At 43.4% G+C, this 21276-nt stretch overlaps 1 protein-coding gene across 16 annotated transcripts in view; it reads left to right on the top strand.

The window, feature by feature from the left end:
- Positions 1-21276, top strand: part of FARP2 (FERM, ARH/RhoGEF and pleckstrin domain protein 2) — a 257803-nt gene that overhangs the window by 124273 nt on the left and 112254 nt on the right. For 12 of the 16 annotated variants that reach the window (XR_006273983.1, XR_006273985.1, XR_006273984.1 and 9 more), the window contains one exon: positions 17677-17827. Coding sequence is in view for 13 of the 16 variants with exons in the window: in XM_043491578.1 (XP_043347513.1) it covers positions 17677-17827 (151 nt within the window). In the remaining 3 variants the exon portion in view is untranslated. The remainder of the gene's footprint in view (positions 1-17676; positions 17828-21276) is intronic. The other 4 variants (XM_043491579.1, XM_043491588.1, XM_043491587.1 and 1 more) reach the window with 1 other exon arrangement.

Raw genomic sequence — 21276 nt, 5'->3', positions numbered from 1 at the left:
AATGCCTTTTCCCCAGGAGACTGAAGTACAGGCTATTTACAATTTTACATATGCTTGCTTCTTCATATAGATGACATAAGCTAAATGCTGTTGGTAGGTGGAAGCAAAACCACAATAATGGGATCAATTTATACTCTAAACTTTGCCAAATATAGTAGACTACAGCAACCTCATTAGTGTTCACTCATACAAGGTGCATTTTTTCTTTTAACTGCTATTCATTTTTGTTAGACAAATGAACTCATTAGATCTAATAATGTTTTTAACTTTGCAGGAGGTGGGGGAAATAAGGAGGATGAAAACATGCTGTTCACGTGCAATAACCTTACAATATAGTTTTAATACTGTATGCATTATCATGATGGCCTTCTTTGCTGAAGACCTTATGGTCTGAATAGTAATGGTTTAAACTAATTCCTTTTACATTTTAATTTTGTTAAGTGTTTTATAGTTTGAGTAAGACTGTCCCAGAATTTCCAGTTGCAGAATATAATTTCCACTTGCCACTGGTTATATGGGGTCATGCTTATAATTCAGTAATTATAAATAAATTCCATAGTATGGACATTTTATACTCTGCGAAGTATAAAGAGAATAGAAAAGTTGTAAATCTGTGGGACAGAAGTGACCATAAAATAGTACAGTAGAACCTCAGAGTTACGAAAACCTCAGGAATGGAGGTTGTTCATAACTCCTAAATGTTCGTAACTCTGAACAAAATATTATAGTTCTTTCAAAAGTTTACAACTGAACAGTGAATTAATACAGCTTTGAAACTTTACTATGCAGAAAAAAAATGCTGCTTTCCCTTTATTTTTTAGTAGTTTACATTTAATCCATAACTGTACTGTATTTGTGATTTTTTTGGTCTCTGCTGCTGCCTAATTGCGTACTTCCAGTTCCAAATGAACGGGTCCGTTTCTGTCTCTGGTGCTCATAACTCTGAGGTTCTACTGTACTGAGAAAGTACAGAAATCTGGTCCTACATATTGTGGGATCTTTTAAAAAGTATTTTTGAAGTAAACAGAAAATCCAGTTGCGAATACATTTTTACCACAACTTTAAGATTAATGTAAACACAGAATGGTCAGGAACTGTAAAAATTAATGTTCTCTAGAAATAACTCACTCACATTGCACATACTGTATAATAAAGTATATATTTAACACTCTGATTCAGCACATCTTACCTGTGGTCTATTTGTTTGCAAAATGAAGTACTTTGAGAAGCAAGCAGTGGGAAATGAGGGTTTAGGGCATGAAAGGAGGTTCATAAGCAGTGTTCTCTCACAAAATGGTACACTGAATTTTAAACACATATTAAATGTTAACATTAAAGTTAGAGAACCACTGATCCTAATAAAAACAACAAAGAGTCCTTGTGGCACCTTAGAGACAAATACATTTATTTGGGCATAAGCTTTCGTGGGTTAAAACCCACTTCATCAAGTGCATGGAATGGAAAATACAGTAGGCAGGTATAAATACACAGCACATGAAAAGATGGGAGTTGCCTAACCAAATGGGGGGGGGTGGCAGTACTAACAAGCCAATTCAACTAAGGTGGAAGTGACCTATTTTCAGCAGTTAACAAGAAGGGGTGGATACCAAGGGAGGGAAAATCACTTTTGTAGTGCTAATGAGGCCAATGCAATCAAGGTGGCCCATTTCAAACAGTTGACAAGAAGGTGTGAGTATCAGCAGAGGGAAATTAGTTTTTGTAGTGCCTCAAGGACTCCTTGTTCATTTTTGCTGATACAGACTAACATGGCTACCACTATGAAACCTCGTCCTAATAAGTAATCAAGAACATAATATACATGCAAGATGAGTGAATTAACGTTCTTCTTCGAGTGGTGTCCCTGTGGGTACTCCACTCTAGGTGTCGGTGTGTCCCTGCGCCGGAGATCGGAGATTTCTCACTAGTAGTACTCGGTTGGGGGAAGGGCGCACACAGGAGTTGTCTTGTGCAGCCGTTGGCACCTCCTGTAGCGCGCGCTCTCTTGACTGTCCTCTCAGTTCCTTCTCAACCATCCTCGGCTGCAGATGGAGCTTCATGGTATTGCTCTCTTTAATACTTTCTGGGGAAAAAAAAAGTTACAAGTTACATAGGAACTTCTTTGTAGTCTATACTTAGTTACATTGTTTAGTTAGTCTTAGTCTATACATAGTTACATAGTTTCCTTAGTTCCTCTCAGAGGTTTTTCTTTAAAAAAAAAAAGAAAAGGAAAAGAGAAGAAAGAAGAAGACTTTTTCTTTCCTTAACTCCCCGTTTGGGAACAGTTTCTTCAATTTACCATTACAATTAACTCCCACCCTTATCTCTTGAGAGATGGGAGAGGCTTAACTGCAGTCATGCTGGGCTCAACAGGATTTTAAAAGTGTGACTCCTGCCGTGAACCGATGCCGGTCTCTGATGGCCATACATCCTGCATTCGCTGTCTGGGAGAAACTTGTATCTCCCAGAAATGCATCCATTGCACCAACTTAATAACAAAGGCAAGACGTGACAGGGATCTCCGCTTGAAAATGCTTCTGCTGGTGAAATCCCTTTAACCTCTGCAAGAGACGTCCTCTGGGGAGTCTCATAAACCGAGATCCCTGAGCTCTGATAAGGCTCCGACTTCCAAAACTGTCAGGAAGCAAACCTCGACCTCTCGAGCAAGGGTCCCTCAGAAAAAGAGAGCTTCCCCAGTGAGGTGTTTACCCTCAGTGCTCCACTCATCCAGGGTGAGCACTTATGAGGCACCGGGCTCCTCTGACACCGTCCCTCAGTGGACCCCTGCTGAGCCCCAATGCACGACACTGGAGTTGAGATGTCTAGTCTCCTCCATGGCACCGACTACCCCGGTGCAGAGTGTGGCACAGGCACCAGCACTGCAATCAATGCTGCTGCCACCAGCACTGACCCAAGACTTGCTGCCACCTAACAAGCCGAATCCAGCGCTCCAATGCTCGATCGCAACCGCAAGGTGGGACCAGCACAACTCATGCGTCCTGCTGACATAGCAGTTTCTTCAGCACCGCAGTCACCACTTCTTGGCACCGAACACTCCCCGAGCTACATAGTATGGTACCATCCTTCATCTTCTGCACCACTCTTCATGCATAGTGGTGAGGAAGGAGACGTGCAGGACAACTGCTTCTCCTCTCAACGTTCATCCCCATCACAGATGAGACTTACATGAAATGCTGTGAAGCCTAAGCCTCATCCCTACGAGCATTCACAGCCCTGTTATGCACAGCACTAGTCTTACCCATTACCGCCTTACCCCATGCAATGGCCACAGTGGGGTCCTTGGCCCACATACCAGAACCCCTATTCTGGTCCCCCTTCCTCAGCAACAAGAGGTTCCAGAGTACACCCGTCATTACCACATAGAGAAACCTCTGACCCCCCTGAGACAGAGATAGAAGAGGAAGAGATACTATCACAGGCAGACCTAGATGATTCACCACCTGCCCCACACTCATCTTCTGCACCAGACGAAGGGTGACACCGTCCACCCTTACGACACCAGATGACCTGAAACAGTTCCAAGAACTCTTCAAAAGAGTAGCAAACAGCCAAGAAATTGCCTTACATGAAGTGCAGGAGAAACAACATAAGTTGTTAAAACCTTACAACCGGCATTATCGACCAAGATTGCCCTCCCCATCAATGAGGCTATAATAGAGCCTGTGGAGGTAATATGGCAAACACCGGCATTGGCACCACCCACCAACAAAAGGGCTGAGAGAAAATACTTCATTCCAGCCAAAGGCATGGAATTTTTGTTTTCACACCCTCAAGCCTGTTCTCTGGTAGTAGAGGCTGGCAATCAGCACAGGAAACAGCCTCATGTCTGCTTCTCACTGGACTTCTTTGGGCGGAAAGGTTACTCGTCACCCACTCTTTTGCTTAGAGTTGCCAACTATTCTGCTCTACTAGCAAATTACAACTACTCTAACTATAGTAAAATAAAAGAGCTTATGGAGGACCTCCCTGAGCATAAACGTCCTCAACTCAATGCCATTAGCCCGCACAGCACTGCAAGCCTCAATGGATGTAGTGGACACAGCTGACCGAACAACCGCAACAGCTGTGGTTATGAGTAGAACAGCATGGTTGCAGGCTTCGGGAATTCCAAAAGAACTACAGCTAAAAGTGGAGGACCTCCCCTTCGATAGAGAGAAACTTTTCTCATCTCAAACAGATGATGTGCTCCATACCATGAAAGCCTCTCGTGCGACACTGCATGCACTAGGCATATACCCACCGCCTGACAAACGCCCTCACTTTACACCATACCAGAGGTCATGAGACACCTCGTTTAACTGTCAACAACCACGATACTTCACTCAGAACAGATCCAAACAACGGGCTCAGAGACAACGAGCTCCACAGAACCAGGCCTCATCCATCTACAACTAAGCCACAATTTTGAAGTCTTGGCTGAGGGAATGCATGACCTCCCCACACCTCTAGCGCCAACAGATACCCCATCCCACAATTTTGGTCACCGCCTACGCCCGTTTTACCATGCCTGGGCTGTGATAACCACAGATCAATGGGTTTTGGAGATCATACAATCTGGCTACACCATTCCTTTCACAGCCATCTCCCCTACCCTCCACCCTTCTTTGTTCCTCTTCAGGGCCCCTCTCACAAGCACAGGAAGTAGACCACCTCCTACTGCTGTGTGCTGTAGAACCAGTACCACATCAATACCGAGGGAGGGGTTTTTGTTCCAAATATTTCCTGACAGAGAAGAAAGGAGGGGGATGGAGACCAATCTTAGATCTCCGAAAACTCAACGGGTTCATACTCAACCACAGGTTCAAAATGGTCACTCTGGTCACAATATTCCAAGTGCTAGATGCGGGGGGGGGACTGGTTTGCAGCCCTCGACCTCCAAGATGCATACTTCCGTATTACAATACATCCTACCCACAGACGGTTCCTGAGGTTTACAGTAGGACCCAGTCACTACCAATACAGGTCCTTCCCTTTGGGCTGACCACTGCTCCCCCCATATTCTCAAAAACGCTTGCAGTAGTAACAGCACATTTATGAAGCAAAGGAGTCATAATCTTCCCCTATTTAGACGATTGCCTTCTCAGGGGTGCCAACTGACAAGAAACGGCTGGCATGCTGAAGACCACAATAGACCTGTTTCACTAGCTAGGTCTACAGATAAATGAAAAGAAATCCACCCTGGAACCAACCCAGCGATTGGAGTTTATCGGAGCTGACTTAGACTCCATACAAGCCAAGGCAATATTGCCAAACCACAGATTCACTACATTGACCAATTTTATTTCCACGGTGACCATCAGCCCACAAAGTTCAATGAGGACATGCCTTCAGATTCTGGGACATATGGCAGCTACGACTTTTGTAGTAAAGTATGCCAGACTCCATATGCTCTATCTGCAGCACTGGTTGAGCACAGTCTATGCACTCAGCAAACTCTCTCTCAACAGACATGTGACACTACCACCAAGGGTTATCCTCTCCCTACAATGGTGGACACAGCCAGGGAACGTATGCTCCAGGGTTCCCTTTCAACAAGACCCCCCCATCAGTGACTATTACAACAGATGCCTCCCTGATAGGTTGGGGCGCCCACTTGGGTCACCACAGTGTGCAAGGCAAGTGGTCTGCGACGGAAACCCGACTACATATCAGTCTCCTGGAACTCTGCATGGTACACAATGCATGCTGACCCTTCCTCCCACTCATACGTGAAACCTCAATCTCTATTCTCACCGACAGTGTGGCGTGTATGTTTTACATCAGTCACCAAGGAGGAGCTGGGTCTTACTTGCTATGCGTAGAAGCCATGAATTTATGGAACTCCTCATCTGCAACAATATAAACATTGCAGCATCATACCTACCAGGGTGCCCAAACACTACAGCTGACAACCTCAGCAGGCACTTCTCACAGGAACATGAGTGGGAAATCCACGACTATGTTCTCGACACAATATTCCAAAAATGGGGTCACCCAGTAATCGACCTTTTCGCCTCAGTGACAAATCACAAATGTGCACTATTTTGCTCCAGGGCAGGCCTGGCACTGGGATCGTTAGGGGAGATCTTCCTCATCCCGTGGAACGCGTCACTCATGTACGCCTTCCTGCCAATACCACTGATCCCACGGATCATCCGCAAGATATGACTCGACAGAGCATACATCATTCTCATTGTCCCCACATGGCTCAGACAGACTTGGTTTCCATACCTCTCAAGTCTAGCAGTTTATACCCCACAACTGCTGCCTTTCTGGATGGACCTTCTGTCCCAGAACAAGGGCCCAACGCTCAATCCAGACCTAGCAAAACTCCATCTCAAAGCGTGGCCCTCTTTGGTTCCAGCATGAGGAATTGAATTGTTCGGAGAAAGTAAAACAGGTATTACTAAATAGCCTTCGTCTCACCACTAGAAATACCGCCACAAGTGGAGAAGATTCTCCCTTCGGTGTCAGCAAAAATAGCTGGATGCAGCCAAGGCTCCTCTATCTATGATCCTAGACTACCTACTAGAACTGAAGGAAACGGGATTAGCCGTAAACTCTATTAAAGTACACCTCGCTGCCATTATGGCCCTCCACGAACAGATAAAAGGGGCTTCAATATTCGCTCACCCAGTTACATGGCGCTTTCTAGCAGGTATACAGAACATGTACCCAGAAGTATGCCAACCTGCATGGGATCTCAATCTTGTGCTCAAATGTCTCACAAGACCACCCTTTGAGACTCTAGCAACCTGCTCGCTCCTTCATATGTCAATGAAGGTCGCATTCCTAGTGGCAATCACATCTGCCAGACGTGTCAGCGAAATAGGAGCATTGATGGCTGAACCACCATACACTGTATTTACCAAAGACAAAATCATGTTACGTCCCCACCCAAAATTCTTGCCCAAAGTGGCTACAAATTTTCATATTAACCAAACCATACACTTACCTGCCTTCCATCCCAAGGCACATAACGACTCTCGAGAAGCAATGTTGCACATGTTAGATTTCAGACTGGCAGTAGCCTTTTACTTGGACAGAACTAAACCATTTTGCAAGTCACCAAGACCATTCGTCTCTACAGCAAAGCACTCCAAGGGCTCTACAATATTGACCCAGAGACTCTCTAAATGGGTCTCTGCCTGCATTCAAACTTGCTACCATCTGCATCACAAAAAACCCGCCGTGGACATCAGATTCCACTCAACGCGAGCCATGGTGACATGGATTGCATTCTTGAACAATGTCCCCTTAATAGATATTTGTAGAGCTGCAACCTGGACATCGGAGCACGCTTTTGCAAAGCATTATGCTATCACCCAAGGCCTTGTCTCAGACTCTATCGTTGGCCTTACAGTGCTCTCATCACACACTTATACATAATTCCGAACCCCTACTACTCCTGGTGGGGAACTGCTGTACAAGCACCTAGAGTGGAGCACCCACAGGGACACTGCTAGAAGAAGAAGTTACTCACCTTGTGCAGTAACGATGGTTCTTTGAAATGTGTGTCCCTGTGGGTTTTCCTCTATCCACCCTCCTCCCCCTTCTTTGGAGTTCACACAGCTGAGCTCTGCAGTAGAGAAGGAACAGAGGGGACGGTCGAGGGAGCGCGTGCTACAGGAGGTGCCAATGGCTGCATGAGATGGCTCCTGTGCGCACCCTTCCCCCGACTGAGTACTGCTGTGAGAAATCTTCGGCGCAGGGACACGCTGACACCTAGAGTGGAGCACCCACAGGGACACACATCTCGAAGAACCATCGTTACTGCACAAGGTGAGTAACTTCTTTTTATTCAGAGAACCACAACATTACCTGATGCTTTTTGGTTGGAACTTGGTCTGCTGAACCTTCTGAGCACAGGGCTGTTATGACCTTTGTTGATAAGAAAATTCAGTCCGTGTCACTGTTTTTAACCCCTATAATGCAGGTTTGAAAGAGGTGATATGTTAAAGCATGAGAAAACAGACATTAGGGATCAGTCCCGAACTGGTTGTGAAATAGATTAGATTACCTAATAGCAAAAAGAAAAGGAGTACTTGTGGCATCTTAGAGACTAACAAATTTATTTGAGCATAAGTTTTTGTGAGCTGTAGCTCATGAAAACTTATGCTCAAATAAATTTGTTAGTCTCTAAGGTGCCACAAGTACTCCTTTTCTTTTTGCGAATACAGACTAACACGGCTGCTACTCTATTACCTAATAGATCATTCTCATCTCTAATTTGATGATTTCATGCATATTGAATGTCTTTTACTTTGGTTGCTGTTATCAGCTGTACAGATGTGCATTTAAACAATTTTGGTATGAAAAATATAAATGAAAGATTACTTCAGTATTTGCAATCTTCATTAGATATTCCTTGTACTCAACACAGGGAAATTCAGGAATTAGTGCAGATACTGGTCTAACATCAACTTGTTATTTAGGAGCTTGTGAATATGACAACAGCAATGTGGGGTGTGAATCTACCTTGCATTAGTCTGCTGCAGACAGACCCTGCTGACTTGCATTAATAGTTTGTTAATGTGCTTTGATCTATTCCTCTTTGAAATGGGACTAGATCAAAGTGCATTAATGAATTGTTAGTGCATGTTAGCAGGGTCCACATGAACAGTTAGTGTGTGATAGGCTAGTGTGGGATAGATTTGCACCCTAGCTTGGTGCAAGTAATTGTGCAAGCAAGCTCTAAACTAAAGCTGGAAAGCTTTTAAGGGCAGCAGCTATATGTGGGACTGCAATGCAGCCTGAAACATCAGTACAGTAGTCAATTGTTTATTTTCATGTCACCACACTTCTGTTTTTCAATTAGCTGTAGACATTTCTCCTGACAAAACTTAACTGCATTGTAGAAGTTGTTGGGATGACATTTGTCAACCTATGTTAATTAAATGCCTTAATTTGATGGATTCACTTCCAGAATTATTTTCTGAAAGTTTCATCAAATACGGTTGAGCTATTTTAAAGCATAGGAGTTTAAAAACAGTTCTTCTAGTGAGAATATAACAATGTGTCTTTTATTGGAGAGCTTTAGCATCTTGGGCGAAGGTGATGGAATTTAGCAGAATATAGTCCTTGGGTTGTAGATATACCTTTCATTGGATTAATGAAAATTGGGCTAATGAAATTTAATTTGGCCAAATTGTAAGGATTTAATAAAATGTAATATGCGCATTCACACTGGATTACATTAAACAATAAAACATACTATTCCTTATCATTCCATTGGTGCACGTGTGCAATTACAAATTGAAAACTACTACTGATTCAGCACTGCCTCGAGATTTCATTCCATGTGTGGATAATAAATAGGAGTGAAATTTTGGTTTTCATAGGTAGGAGGTTATGGAATATGATCTGTGAAGGAGTATGCTGAAGGAAGTAGGGCTCTTAAGGAGTCCTACCTACTTCTGTATGATACAGAAATGTGTATGTAGAATGAGAAAATGTTTTTTTTATTGATTGCACATATTGCACAGAGGAAAGCGTTCTACTGCTGTATAGCAAATAAATGAATATTATGGAATTTCTTTACTGTATTTTTCATTTTTTAAATGTAAGAAATTTTGTTTTAAATAAATCCCTATTTTTAAAAGAATGTTAATGTTGCAGAATGAAACTGTCAAATTAGGAAATGACAAAATTAAGGTTACTTGTGCAATTTTGGTTAGAAATTTTAAATCTCTGTCCTTTCCTGGAAAATGTTTGTGTAATAGATGTAATCTGGAAGCATTTGCAAATCTAAAAATAAGTGTGACATCCTTCCATTTCTTTTCCATTATCTCACTGGTGTTGGGGATCCTTCATCTTTTTAGTCTGATTTGTGAAGTTCCCACGTTTTCCCTCAATTTACACACATCTCATCATTTTCCTTTGAAGGAGTGAGACCTGAATAGAAAACTGAACCCTGGTCGCCTTTATGGCAGCACACAGCGCTAGCCTTCTTTTCTGTTCTCTTGATTTCTCTTTTCACCTTTGTCTTTCATTTTTATTCCCCTCCTTTTTCCTCCTCCTCAGCTTCTCTTATTTTTACTGTTTCAATATGTGAGGTGATTTGTTCTTCCATGACACTGACTTTTGAATTAGCTTTTCTGGTGGTAACACTTCTGGTCTGACAAGGAAGAATGAGCTGTTACTGACAGGATGCAGTGTCTCCAGGTTTCTTGGCTTTCCTCTACCTCTAGATATTATTTCCTTTCTCAATTTCAAGTCTACTGCATTTGCAGCTTCTGCTCTGCCTTTACTTGCCTGGCCCTATTCTGAGTACTACATTTATCTGCGGTATATCCTATAGGCAACTTCGGTCTGGCTTTATATAACTTTATGTACCGCAAGGCTCTGTTCAGTAGGTGGAACGTGAAAGTCAGAGCATGTTGTGTACACCTACTTGGATAATGCTTAATTTCTTCAGGCTGATATTGTGTGATATTGTCCATGACTAGGGCTGCTAAGTACTATGGTAATACAAATAATTAATACATGGGTTCAGTTGATAAAACCAGTAGAATAATAAAATGCAACATGAAATTGAAGCAGTGTTTTCAATAGCAGTTCTATATTAAAAGGAAAATAAATGTTTTCACTGAGATAGGATTTTAAAGCTTATATTGTGCTTCTTAAAATGAGTAATTTATTTTGTTTTATGTGTAAAATATGGCTTCTACATTTAATCTTTCAGGTCTGTTTACTTAGTGCCAAAATAGTCTATTAATGGTACAGCTCTGTAGATGTGTACCTCTGCAAGATCTAAAGTTGAACACTTTATATCCTATTATACCTAAGGACCCCAAACAGGGATTACACTTCTCTTGTACTAGGCATTATACAAACAACACAAGGACAGTTCCTGCCTCACAGAGTTTACAATTTAGGATTTAAACAACACACAATGAGTGATGTGGTAAACCCAGGACAAACAGCTACAAAGCCGGGGGGGGGGGGGAGTAATCAGCCCCAGATTGTTAAAAGGCCCCTTCCTATCCACTGAGGAGAGGTAACCACAGGTTAATAAGGTTCAGCTGAAAAGGGTTGCTAGAGAACCAGTTGGGTTCAGCTGACTCCAACTGCTTGAGCCCTTTTTAAACCCTCCCCTGTTAGGAAAGGGGGGGCAGTGAGGGAGTGAGAAAAGCAGGGAAGCTGCCAGTAGGCTGGGTGCAGCAAGACACCGAATCTTTCCAGGAAGGGAGGCTGCATTCCCTCCCCAGAAGGGAAAGGAAAACAGACACAAGGGACTGATTGAGGAAAGGTATAGCCTGACATTGTGCCAGCTAGAAGGACTGTCTTGCCCAAACCTGTGTCTCCAAGGCTAAAAAGAACTGAGCCTGCTGAGGCGAACAGAGTATTTTGCCACATGTGATTTCTAAATATGCAATGCTTTTGCCTCTTCAAGCCATAAATCTAAATTAATTGTAGGTTTTAAAAACTATATAAAGCAGAGGACACTTAGCAGTATCTGGGTTTGAGTTTGATCTTCCCCATTACTGTATGGATGTTGTGATAATAAATATTGTCTACATATGGATACATCTGTAAGGAAACCTTGCATTGAGACCTTCTGTCCTGAAGGCAGTTCTTGTTGGAAAATACTTTTAATTGGCAGGTTGTCATCCATTGACTTGGGGAAGCCTAAGTAGATTTATCTACTTAATGGATGAACAAAACTAGACCAGATTGTTTTCAGACCAGTCTGTGCAGATTAGTCTACAGCAAACATCTGAGGATAATTACTTTTAAACGGCTTCTCATTTGTAAATGTTTTCTGTGCAGTGTGAGCTGCTTGTCTTCATTCCGAGTTTTCCCCACTCTCCAAATGCAAACAGATGGACATCATACCAAAAGGACTGAAGGTAAAAAAATCCATTACAGTCTACATACCACACAGACTATGCTGACAGCTTGTGCCACACATTCTCAAAGAAACTGCGGAACCACTTGATCAACATCCTCTACAGCACACAGGGAGAGATTAAGAATGAGCTCTCAAAACTGGATACCCTCATAAAAAACCAACCTTCCACACAAACTTCCTCGTGGCTGGACTTTACAAAAACTAGACCAGCCATTTACAAAACACCCTTTGCTTCTCTACAAAAGAAAAAGGACACTAAACTATCTAAGCCACAAGGGGAAACAACGGTGGTTCCCTTAACCCACCCAGCAATATTGTTAATCTATCCAACTATACTCTTAGCCCAGCAGAAGAATCTGTCCTATCTTGGGGCCTCTCCTTCTGCACCTCCACCCCCACGAACATGGTACAGTTCTGTGGTGACTTAGAATCCTATTTTCGACGCCTCCAACTCAAGGAATATTTTCAACACACCTCTGAACAACATACTAACCCACAGAGACCTTCCTACCAACACTACAAAAAGAAGGATTCTGGATGGACTCCTCCTGAAAGTCAAAACAACAGACTGGACGTCTACATAGAGTGCTTCCACCGACGTGCACGGGCTGAAATTGTGGAAAAGCAGCATCACTTGCCCCATAACTCAGCCGTGCAGAACACAATGCCATTCACAGCCTCAGAAACAACTCTGACATCATAATCAAAAAGGCTGACAAAGGAGGTGCTGTCGTCATCATGAATAGGTCGGAATATGAACAAGAGGCTACTAGGCAGCTCTCCAACACCACTTTCTACAAGCCATTACCCTCTGATCCCACTGAGAGTTACCAAAAGAAACTACAGCATTTGCTCAAGAAACTCCCTGAAAAAGCACAAGAACAAATCCACACAGACACACCCCTGGAACCCTGACCTGGGGTATTCTATCTGCTACCCAAGATCCATAAACCTGGAAATCCTGGATGCTCCATCATCTCAGGCATTGTCACCCTGACAGCAGGATTGTCTGGCTATGTAGACTTCCTCCTCAGACCCTACGCTATCAGCACTCCCAGCTTTCTTCGAGACATCACTGACTTCCTGAGGAAACTACAATCCATTGGTGATCTTCCTGAGAACACCATCCTGGCCACTATTGATGTAGTAGCCCTCTACACCAACATTCCACACAAAGATGGACTACAAGCCGTCAGGAACAGTATCACCAATAATGTCACGGGAAACCTGGTGGCTGAACTTTGTGACTTTGTCCTCAGCCATAACTATTTCCCATTTGGGGACAATGTATACCTTGAAATCGGCGGCACTGCTATGGTATCCGCATGGCCCCACAGTATGCCAACATTTTTATGGCTGACTTGGAGCAACACTTCCTCAGCTCTCGTCCCCTAATGCCCCTACTCTACTTGCACTACGTTGATGACGTCTTCATCATCTGGACCCATGGAAAAGAAGCCCTTGAGAAATTCCACCATGATTTCAACAATTTCCATCCCACCATCAACCTCAGCCTGGACCAGTCCACACAAGAGATCCACTTCCTGGACACTACTCTGCTAATAAGCGATAGTCACATAAACAACACCCTATACTGGAAACCTACTGACCGCTGTGCCTACCTACGTGCCTCCAGCTTTCATCCAGACCACACCACACGATCCATTGTCTACAGCCAATCTCTAAGATACAACTGCATTTGCTCCAACCCCTAAGACTAGAGACAAATACCTACAAGATCTCTATCAAGTGTTCTTACAACTACAGTACCCACCTGCTGAAGTGAAAAAGAGATTGACAGAGCCAGAAGAGTACCCAGAAGTCACCTACTACAGGACAGGCCCAACAAAGAAAATAACAGAACACCACTAGCCATCACCTTCAGCCCCCAACCAAAACCTCTCCAACGCATCATCAAGGATCTACAACCTATCCTGAAGGACGACCCATCACTCTCACAGATCTTGGGAGACAGGCCAGTTCTTTCTTACAGACAGCCCCCAACCTGAAGCAAATACTCACCAGCAACCACACACCACACAACAGAACCACTAACCCAGGAACCTATCCTTGCAACAAAGCCCATTGCCAACTGTGTCCACATATCTATTCAGGGGACACCATCATAGGGCCTAATCACATCAGCCACACTATCAGAGGCTTATTCACCTACGCATCTGCCAATGTGATATATGCCATCATGTGCCAGCAATGCCCCTCTGCCATGTACATTGGTCAAACTGGACAGTCTCTACGTAAAAGAATGAATGGACACAAATCAGACGTCAAGAATTATAACATTCAAAAACCAGTCGGAGAACACTTCAGTCTCTTTGGTCACTTGAGTACAGACCTAAAAGTGGCAATTCTTCAACAAAAAAACTTCAAAAACAGACTCCAACGAGAGACTGCTGAATTGGAATTAATTTGCAAACTGGATACAATTAACTTAGGCTTGAATAGAGACTGGGAGTGGATGTGTCATTACACAAAGTAAAACTATTTCCCCACGTTTATTCCTCCCCCCATTGTTCCTCACACGTTTTTGTCAACTGCTGGAAATGGCCCACCTTGATTATCACTTCAAAAGGTGCTCCTCCAGCCCCCACTCTCCTGCTGGTAATCGCTCACCTTACCTGATCACTCTTGTTACAGTGTGTATGGTAACACCCATTGTCTCATGTTCTCTGTGTATATATATCTCCCCACTGTATTTTCCACTGAATGCATCCAATGAAGTGAGCTGTAGCTCACGAAAGCTTATGCTCAAATAAATGTGTTAGTCTCTAAGGTGCCACAAGTACTCCTTTTTCTTTTTGCGGATACAGACTAACACGGCTGCTACTCTGAAACCACTTTAGAAAGTTCCTTCTATTGTAGGTGCAGGCAATTTTTTAAAAATTCTATTCTTTCTGACAAGTATTGTGCTCTTAACTTTATTAGATAAATTTGAATAGTTAAACTCTGGTTTTTATACGTAAGAAAATAGTACTCAAGTTACTCATCTGAGTTTGTGCCTAGAAGTTTTATTGGATATACAGTATTCCAAATTCTCCAGCCACTATGTTATAACCACATTTCTGGGTAATTTTATTTTTTACCACATGAAGCCCTAACATCCTCTTTCTGAGATTGTGGCATTACACCAGGAATGAGTTTGGCCCATTGTGTTGTACACACTAAGCTTGAAGTTGGGTAATTTGTGAATTTATGGCCAAAATTTATATTTCCAACCTTTTATCACTTATCCCACAGAGATGCAACTTAGCCCTTATCTGCTCACAAAAATCATACTGTTGTAATTATACTTTGTATATAAAGTTTATTTGGTTACATCATACCCAAATTTGATGAAAAACACAATATATACGCACAATATAGACTAAATCTTTGAAAATATTGAATTCCTTTTGAACCCCTGAAATTTTGGTAGTTGGGAAAAAATCTTTTCAGGATTTGCCATTGTGAAAGTCATTTGCCATTTTTCAAAGTCAATACAGAATAAAGAAGTAGAAACTAGACTGAATGTTTTAACCACCTCATACTCACCCAGAACCTGTGTAGCACAATTATTTTCCAGTATGTAACCAGTTGTAAAAGTCAGAGAATCATGATTCCTGCAGTACTTTATCATATTTAAAAGGATTGCATTCTGAATGGGTTCTGTGGTTGTACTCGTATTAATTTTAAAGATGGTCCATACATGCAGTTAAGAGGTCCCTATTTCCATAAATTCTACTTTAATTATTAATAATTCATCTGAGCATGTTCAACAGAAAAACATTACTTTTTAGAAATAGAACAAAGATATCTGGTCTAAATGGTAACTCTATAAACTGTAAGGAGTAGGCATCTTTAAGAAAAAAGGCTAGAATGAGGGAAGGGTATTGCAGGAAAATATTATTCATTTATTTAATGCTCATGTTACACTTGGCACAGGATAGTACACACAAATAGACAGATCATACCCTAAATAGCATACGGTCTAGTCTAAAGGAATTGAATATCTATTATGGGGGGAGAGCTGTTCCCTGGGAAAAAAAATTCTGAAAGCATGTTTTAACATGGCATACATAAATCCAGCCTGTGTTGAGGCTAGTCAGTTCTAAGCAAAAATTGCTGAATTCCTTTATTTTTTCCCAGCCCCCTACCTTTCCTCCATCATCCAGTTTCCTTCCATTAAACTGCTGTATGAAAAATTCCATTTGTTGCCTTTTTTATATTCAGTGCACTAATGTATATGGCAAAGACAGCACTTGATCAGAAATAGTGCTATAGTAATCATTGTGGGATCTTTTAGTGTAGTGTTATGTTGCCGAACCTCTAAATTTTGAGGTTGCCTTTGTCAGCCAGTTACACCAAACTCCTGTTATAATCAGATCTTTGTGTATTCTGCAGCACTGTGGGACTAAATTGTGTGGCAAGAACTCCTAAATTCCATGGCAATGTTCTTTTTATTCTGGCTTTGTGAAATATCCTTAATTCCCATCTCCATGAGGGTTGTCACCCTCAAACTCACAAACAACTATGACTTACAGTTGAAAACACTAATTTCATGTAAATTTGGCAGTCATTATTTTCAGCAAGGGTTACTTTTGAAGATTGTGTTTTTCACTGTTTTCTGGGCAGTCCACATCTATGGGTCTCAGCAGTTAAAATATTGTCCAAGTGGCCTTGCTCAATAGCTCCTTACCTCTGTATGAATCATGGAAATGGTGAGCTTGAAGCCAGCTTCAGTATCTCATCTTCTCTGCTCCTGGGATATTGTCTGTCTGTCTATTGTGGTGTTCATCCTGGCAAGCTCAGCTGGACAGTCTACACTTCAGGTTCCATCTAGTCCCTGTCAGCAAGCTAGACTTGACTTGTTTTCCTGCTGCTGTGCTCTATAGAAGGGTATGCTGAAATCCAGTTGATTCCCCCAGGTGGGGAAAGATGGAAAACAAGAGAAGGTGCAGGCATGTTTTGGCAGTGCAGGAAGATCGGGGGGAATGTCAGATGTATGGCTGCAGGAAACTGACAAATTCCATAGCAAAAAAAGTGCAGAATTCTGTGACTGTGGCATCATGAAGTCTGATGGCAAGTCCTGAGGGCAAGTCACACCTCTCTGAACTATTATTTCAGGCTCTTTGCAACTCAGAAAGTTTGCAAACTCCATTGGTTTTCACCATTATCTAAACAACTGTAAGAGGTATAAATGTGATGTTTTTAAAAGAGAGACCTAGGGGTTTGGATTACAGTTCTGTGGCAGTGGGTAAATTCTACGACCATAGAATCATGGAATGCATAGGGCCTGATTATATTAGGTTTTCCTAGATTTTTTTTTAAAATGAAGTGCATATGCTTCGAATGTACTGTATACTTAATTTCATACAATGTTATCTGGATAATTCTAATCTGACTTTATAATCCCATTTTAGATTGTCCTGTATTATTGCAACATTTGCTGTGTTTCTGTCATGCTGTTATGCAATATTCTCAACTTCCCCCTTGTTTTCTGGGTATATCCATGTATACCTAAGCAAGAAATCAAACTGAACAGGATTCCTGTTTGGATAGTGATCTATTGACCTCCTTCTGGGTTTTGAATCAGATAACCTTCATACCAATTTTCAGTTGCTTCTCTGTATCAGTTTCTCCCAGATATATTTTGTTAGTCATATTTCAAAGGTAGCAGTAATACTTTCATGGAGTGAAATTGTGTAAATTAGGCAGAAAATTATTGCTTCGTTCTGGACATATAGATTAATTACTTTGGATCCTTTGGAAGTATTATAAAATCATGTTGTTTTTAATATTCTGTATTTTTATGCTTTTGTTCCTCACTGGAGGGGCCAAACTCCTGCTGAGTCAGATTTCCAGGTGCTTGAAATTGCTCGGAAACTGGAGATGTATGGCATTAGATTTCACCTTGCATCTGACCGTGAGGGGTCGAAAATTAACCTGGCTGTTTCACACATGGGCGTACTAGTATTCCAGGTAGGTTGGGGAAATGATACCAGATACGTACGTCTTCCTTTTGATTATAATTCCTTAAGTAATTGTCAGTAACTTTAATCTACAAATCTCTTCTGACTTTTTTTAATAACTGACCTTAAATCACAGAATTATAGAGTCAGAACGGATCACAAGGGTCATCCTGTCTAACCCTCTGCCAAGATGCAGGATTTGTTGTCTCTAAACCATCCAGAACAGATGGCTATCCAGCCTCCTTTTGAAAACTTCCAGTGAAGGAGCTTCTACAACCACCCTTGGCAGTCTGTTCCATTGTCCTACTGTTCTTACAGTTAGGAAGTTTTCCCTGAGATTTAATCTAAATCTGCTATGCTGTAATTTGAACCCATTGCCTCTTGTGCTGCCCTCTGTGGCAAGAGAGAACATCTTTTTTATGGCAGCTTTTCAAGTATTTGAAGACCGCTATCATGTCCCCCCTTAATCTCCTCTTTTTCCAAATTAAACATATCCAGTTCCTTCAGCATTTGCTCATATGGCCCTATGGGTGCTCCACTATAGGTGTGTCTGTTTCCCTGCGCTGCTGAGTAGAGAAATTTGGTAGCTGTGTCTGTTGGGCCCGCACATGCATTGTCTCTCCTCATGCTGCACTATCAGGCTAGACACAGTGCGTGGGCTAACCATTTACAAACTCAATGACTTTACTGACAAACTGCTCAAGGGACACTGGCAATCCTTTAAAGCCATCATAGAAGAGGGAAAATTAGTAGCAAAAACATCACTACAATCGGCCCTCGATGCCACCAACACAGCAGTTGGGTCCATCTCCATGGCGATGGTGATGCAATGAGCATCATGGCTCCATTTATCAGGATTCCCGAAAGTGGTGTGGTCTACAGTGGAAGATCTTCCTTTTGAGGGTACGAAGCTCTTCACCAAAAAGACCAACGGCTCTCTTCATATCCTAAAGGATTCCATGGCTATCCTGAGGTTGTAGGGAATCTGTACGCCGGGGGAAAAAAGGCATTTGAGTCCCCAATCTCAACAGAGACCATATGCGGCTCAATATTAACCTCAGCGCCATTACGAACCACAGAGGAAGAATGGAAAATTCCTGAAGCGCAAACTGTCTGGTCTGTAAACCACATCCCAACAAACTGCATATAAACACCCCTTTTGACGGGCAGGTCGAGGCTCCACGAGACCACTCGCCACAACTGATGCAACCACCTATGGTTGTATACACATTTGGCCGATGATCGGCAGTGTTCTGCAGTGCCTGGGAATGCATAATGTTGGACTGATGCTCCCTTCTGTCTCTGCCCGACCTCGCTCTACGGCTTCTGCTCCTACTTGAGCGTCGGACTGCTGCAGCTCCCTCCTGTGAGACTGATGCCGACGCTGACATTGGCTATGACGCCTAAGGCCCCGGCACCATTATCTGCACCACCTCCTCCGATGCTGCCCCAGGAATCATGTGACCCCTCTGGGGCAGACGGTAGGAGCTTCCACCACCAGCACATGCTTCCTCCTCCTCGTTGCCGGATGAAGCATTGGCAGGGACATCCATAGCCCCTGCGTTAGAGGAGAACAGAGTTTTACAGCAGTTGCTCTGCAGGGCTGCCCAAGGCTTGGGCATCAAGGCAGAGGAGGTGGTTGAGGACACGGATCGCATGGTGGACATCCTAGCACCCTCGGGGCCCTCATGGGTAACGTTACCCCTTATAAAGATGGTGGTGGACACCACCAAAACTCTATGGCAGATGCCGGCATCTCTGCCACCCACTGCCAAATGTAATGAGTGCCGGTATTTCGTCCCCTCCAGAGGCTTTGAGCATCTCTACTCCCATCCACCTCGTTGGTTGTCGATGTGGCTAACCAGCTCGAGAGATAAGGTTTCCAAGGTCCTTCCCCAAAGAATAGGGACACTAAATGACTGGACCTCATGGGTAGAAAAATCTATTCCCCGGCAGTCTACAACTCCATATTGCTAACCAGCAGGCTATTGTGAGCAGGTACTCTTATAACACCTGTGCTTCCATGGCTAAGTTCACGGAGCTCGTCCCTTCGGACTCTCGGTCAGAGTTCACTGCCTTGGTGGAAGAAGGGAAATCTAAGAAGGCAGTCTTAGATGCTGCAGACGCTGCCACAAGAGTTATCATGACAGGAGTGGCTATGCGATGGTGGGGGGCTGGTTGCAAGTCTCAGGGTTACCCTATGAAGTCCAACAAACGATTCAGGACCTCCCATTTGAGGGTGAGACTCTGTTTTCAGAGAAGACAGACAAACGGCTCCACAGCCTAAAAGATTCCCGAGCCACCCTCAGATCCTTGGACTTGCATACCCCCACCACATAGCACAGACATTTCCTCCCACAACCTCTTCAAAGATTCCAACAGCAGAACCACCAGGACAACTCTAGGAGGAAGAACCGTAGCGGTAGGAGAAGACAACATCCCTCCGCTAATCAAGGCCAGCCCAAACCACCCTCTGGCCCTAAATCGACATTTTGAGGGTGCGGTCGAGGACGGCACACCAGACCAGAGACTGGATTCACCCCGCCTTATCTTTTCCTCCCGACTATCCCCTTTCTACAGTTCATGGTCCTGTATAACTTTGGACCACTGGGTGCTTCGCATGGTAGAGAGGGGATATTCCATCCAATTCTGTGTCCTCCCGCCCTTCCTCCCCCCGTTCCCCATCCCTCTTCAGGGACCCTTCTCATGAGCAACTTCTCATTCAGGAGGTTCAATCACTCCTAGCGCTAGGGGCTGTGGAGGAGGTTCTACTGGAGCACAGGGACGAGGGTTTCTATTCCCACTATTTCCTAATGCCAAAGGCAGTCTAAAGCCTATCCTGGACCTATGCAACCTCAACAAGTTTATGAGGAAACTTACGTTTCTCATGGTCTCCTTGACCTCTGTTATCCCTTCATTGGATCCAGCAGACTGGTATGCCACCCTCGACTTGAAGGACGCGTATTTTCACATAGCAATACCGCAAAACAACAATTGGTTCCCATTACCAATTTATGGTCCTCCCTTTCGGCCTGTCAGCAGCACCTCGAGTCTTCACCAAGTGCATGGCAGTCATTGCCGCCTTTCTGCAGAAACATCAGGTACAGGTGTTTCCATACCTCGACGACTGGCTGATCAAACGCCGATCCAGGGATCAGGTGGCATTCATCAGAGCCGCCTTTGAGAATCTGGGCCTCCTACTGAATGAGGCAAAATCGACTCTATCCCTGGTCCAGAGGATAGAGTTCATAGGAGCGCTTCTGGACTCAACTCAAGTCTCAGAGCATTCCTCCCGCAGGCGAGATTCCAGGCTCTCGACGCCATGATCCAGGGACTCAGGCAGTTCCCCACCACCACCGCGAGAAATTGTCTCAAACTGCTCGGCCACATGGAGGCCTATATATACATGGTTGAGCACACCAGACTCAGGCTTCGGCCGCTTCAGTCATGACTTGCGTC

This window comes from Dermochelys coriacea, chromosome 9 (genome assembly GCF_009764565.3).
Source record: "Dermochelys coriacea isolate rDerCor1 chromosome 9, rDerCor1.pri.v4, whole genome shotgun sequence".
In the NCBI taxonomy this organism is placed as follows: Eukaryota; Metazoa; Chordata; order Testudines; family Dermochelyidae; genus Dermochelys; species Dermochelys coriacea.
The sequence above is the reverse complement of the archived record's forward strand: the minus strand, read 5'-3'. Positions and strand labels throughout refer to the sequence as shown.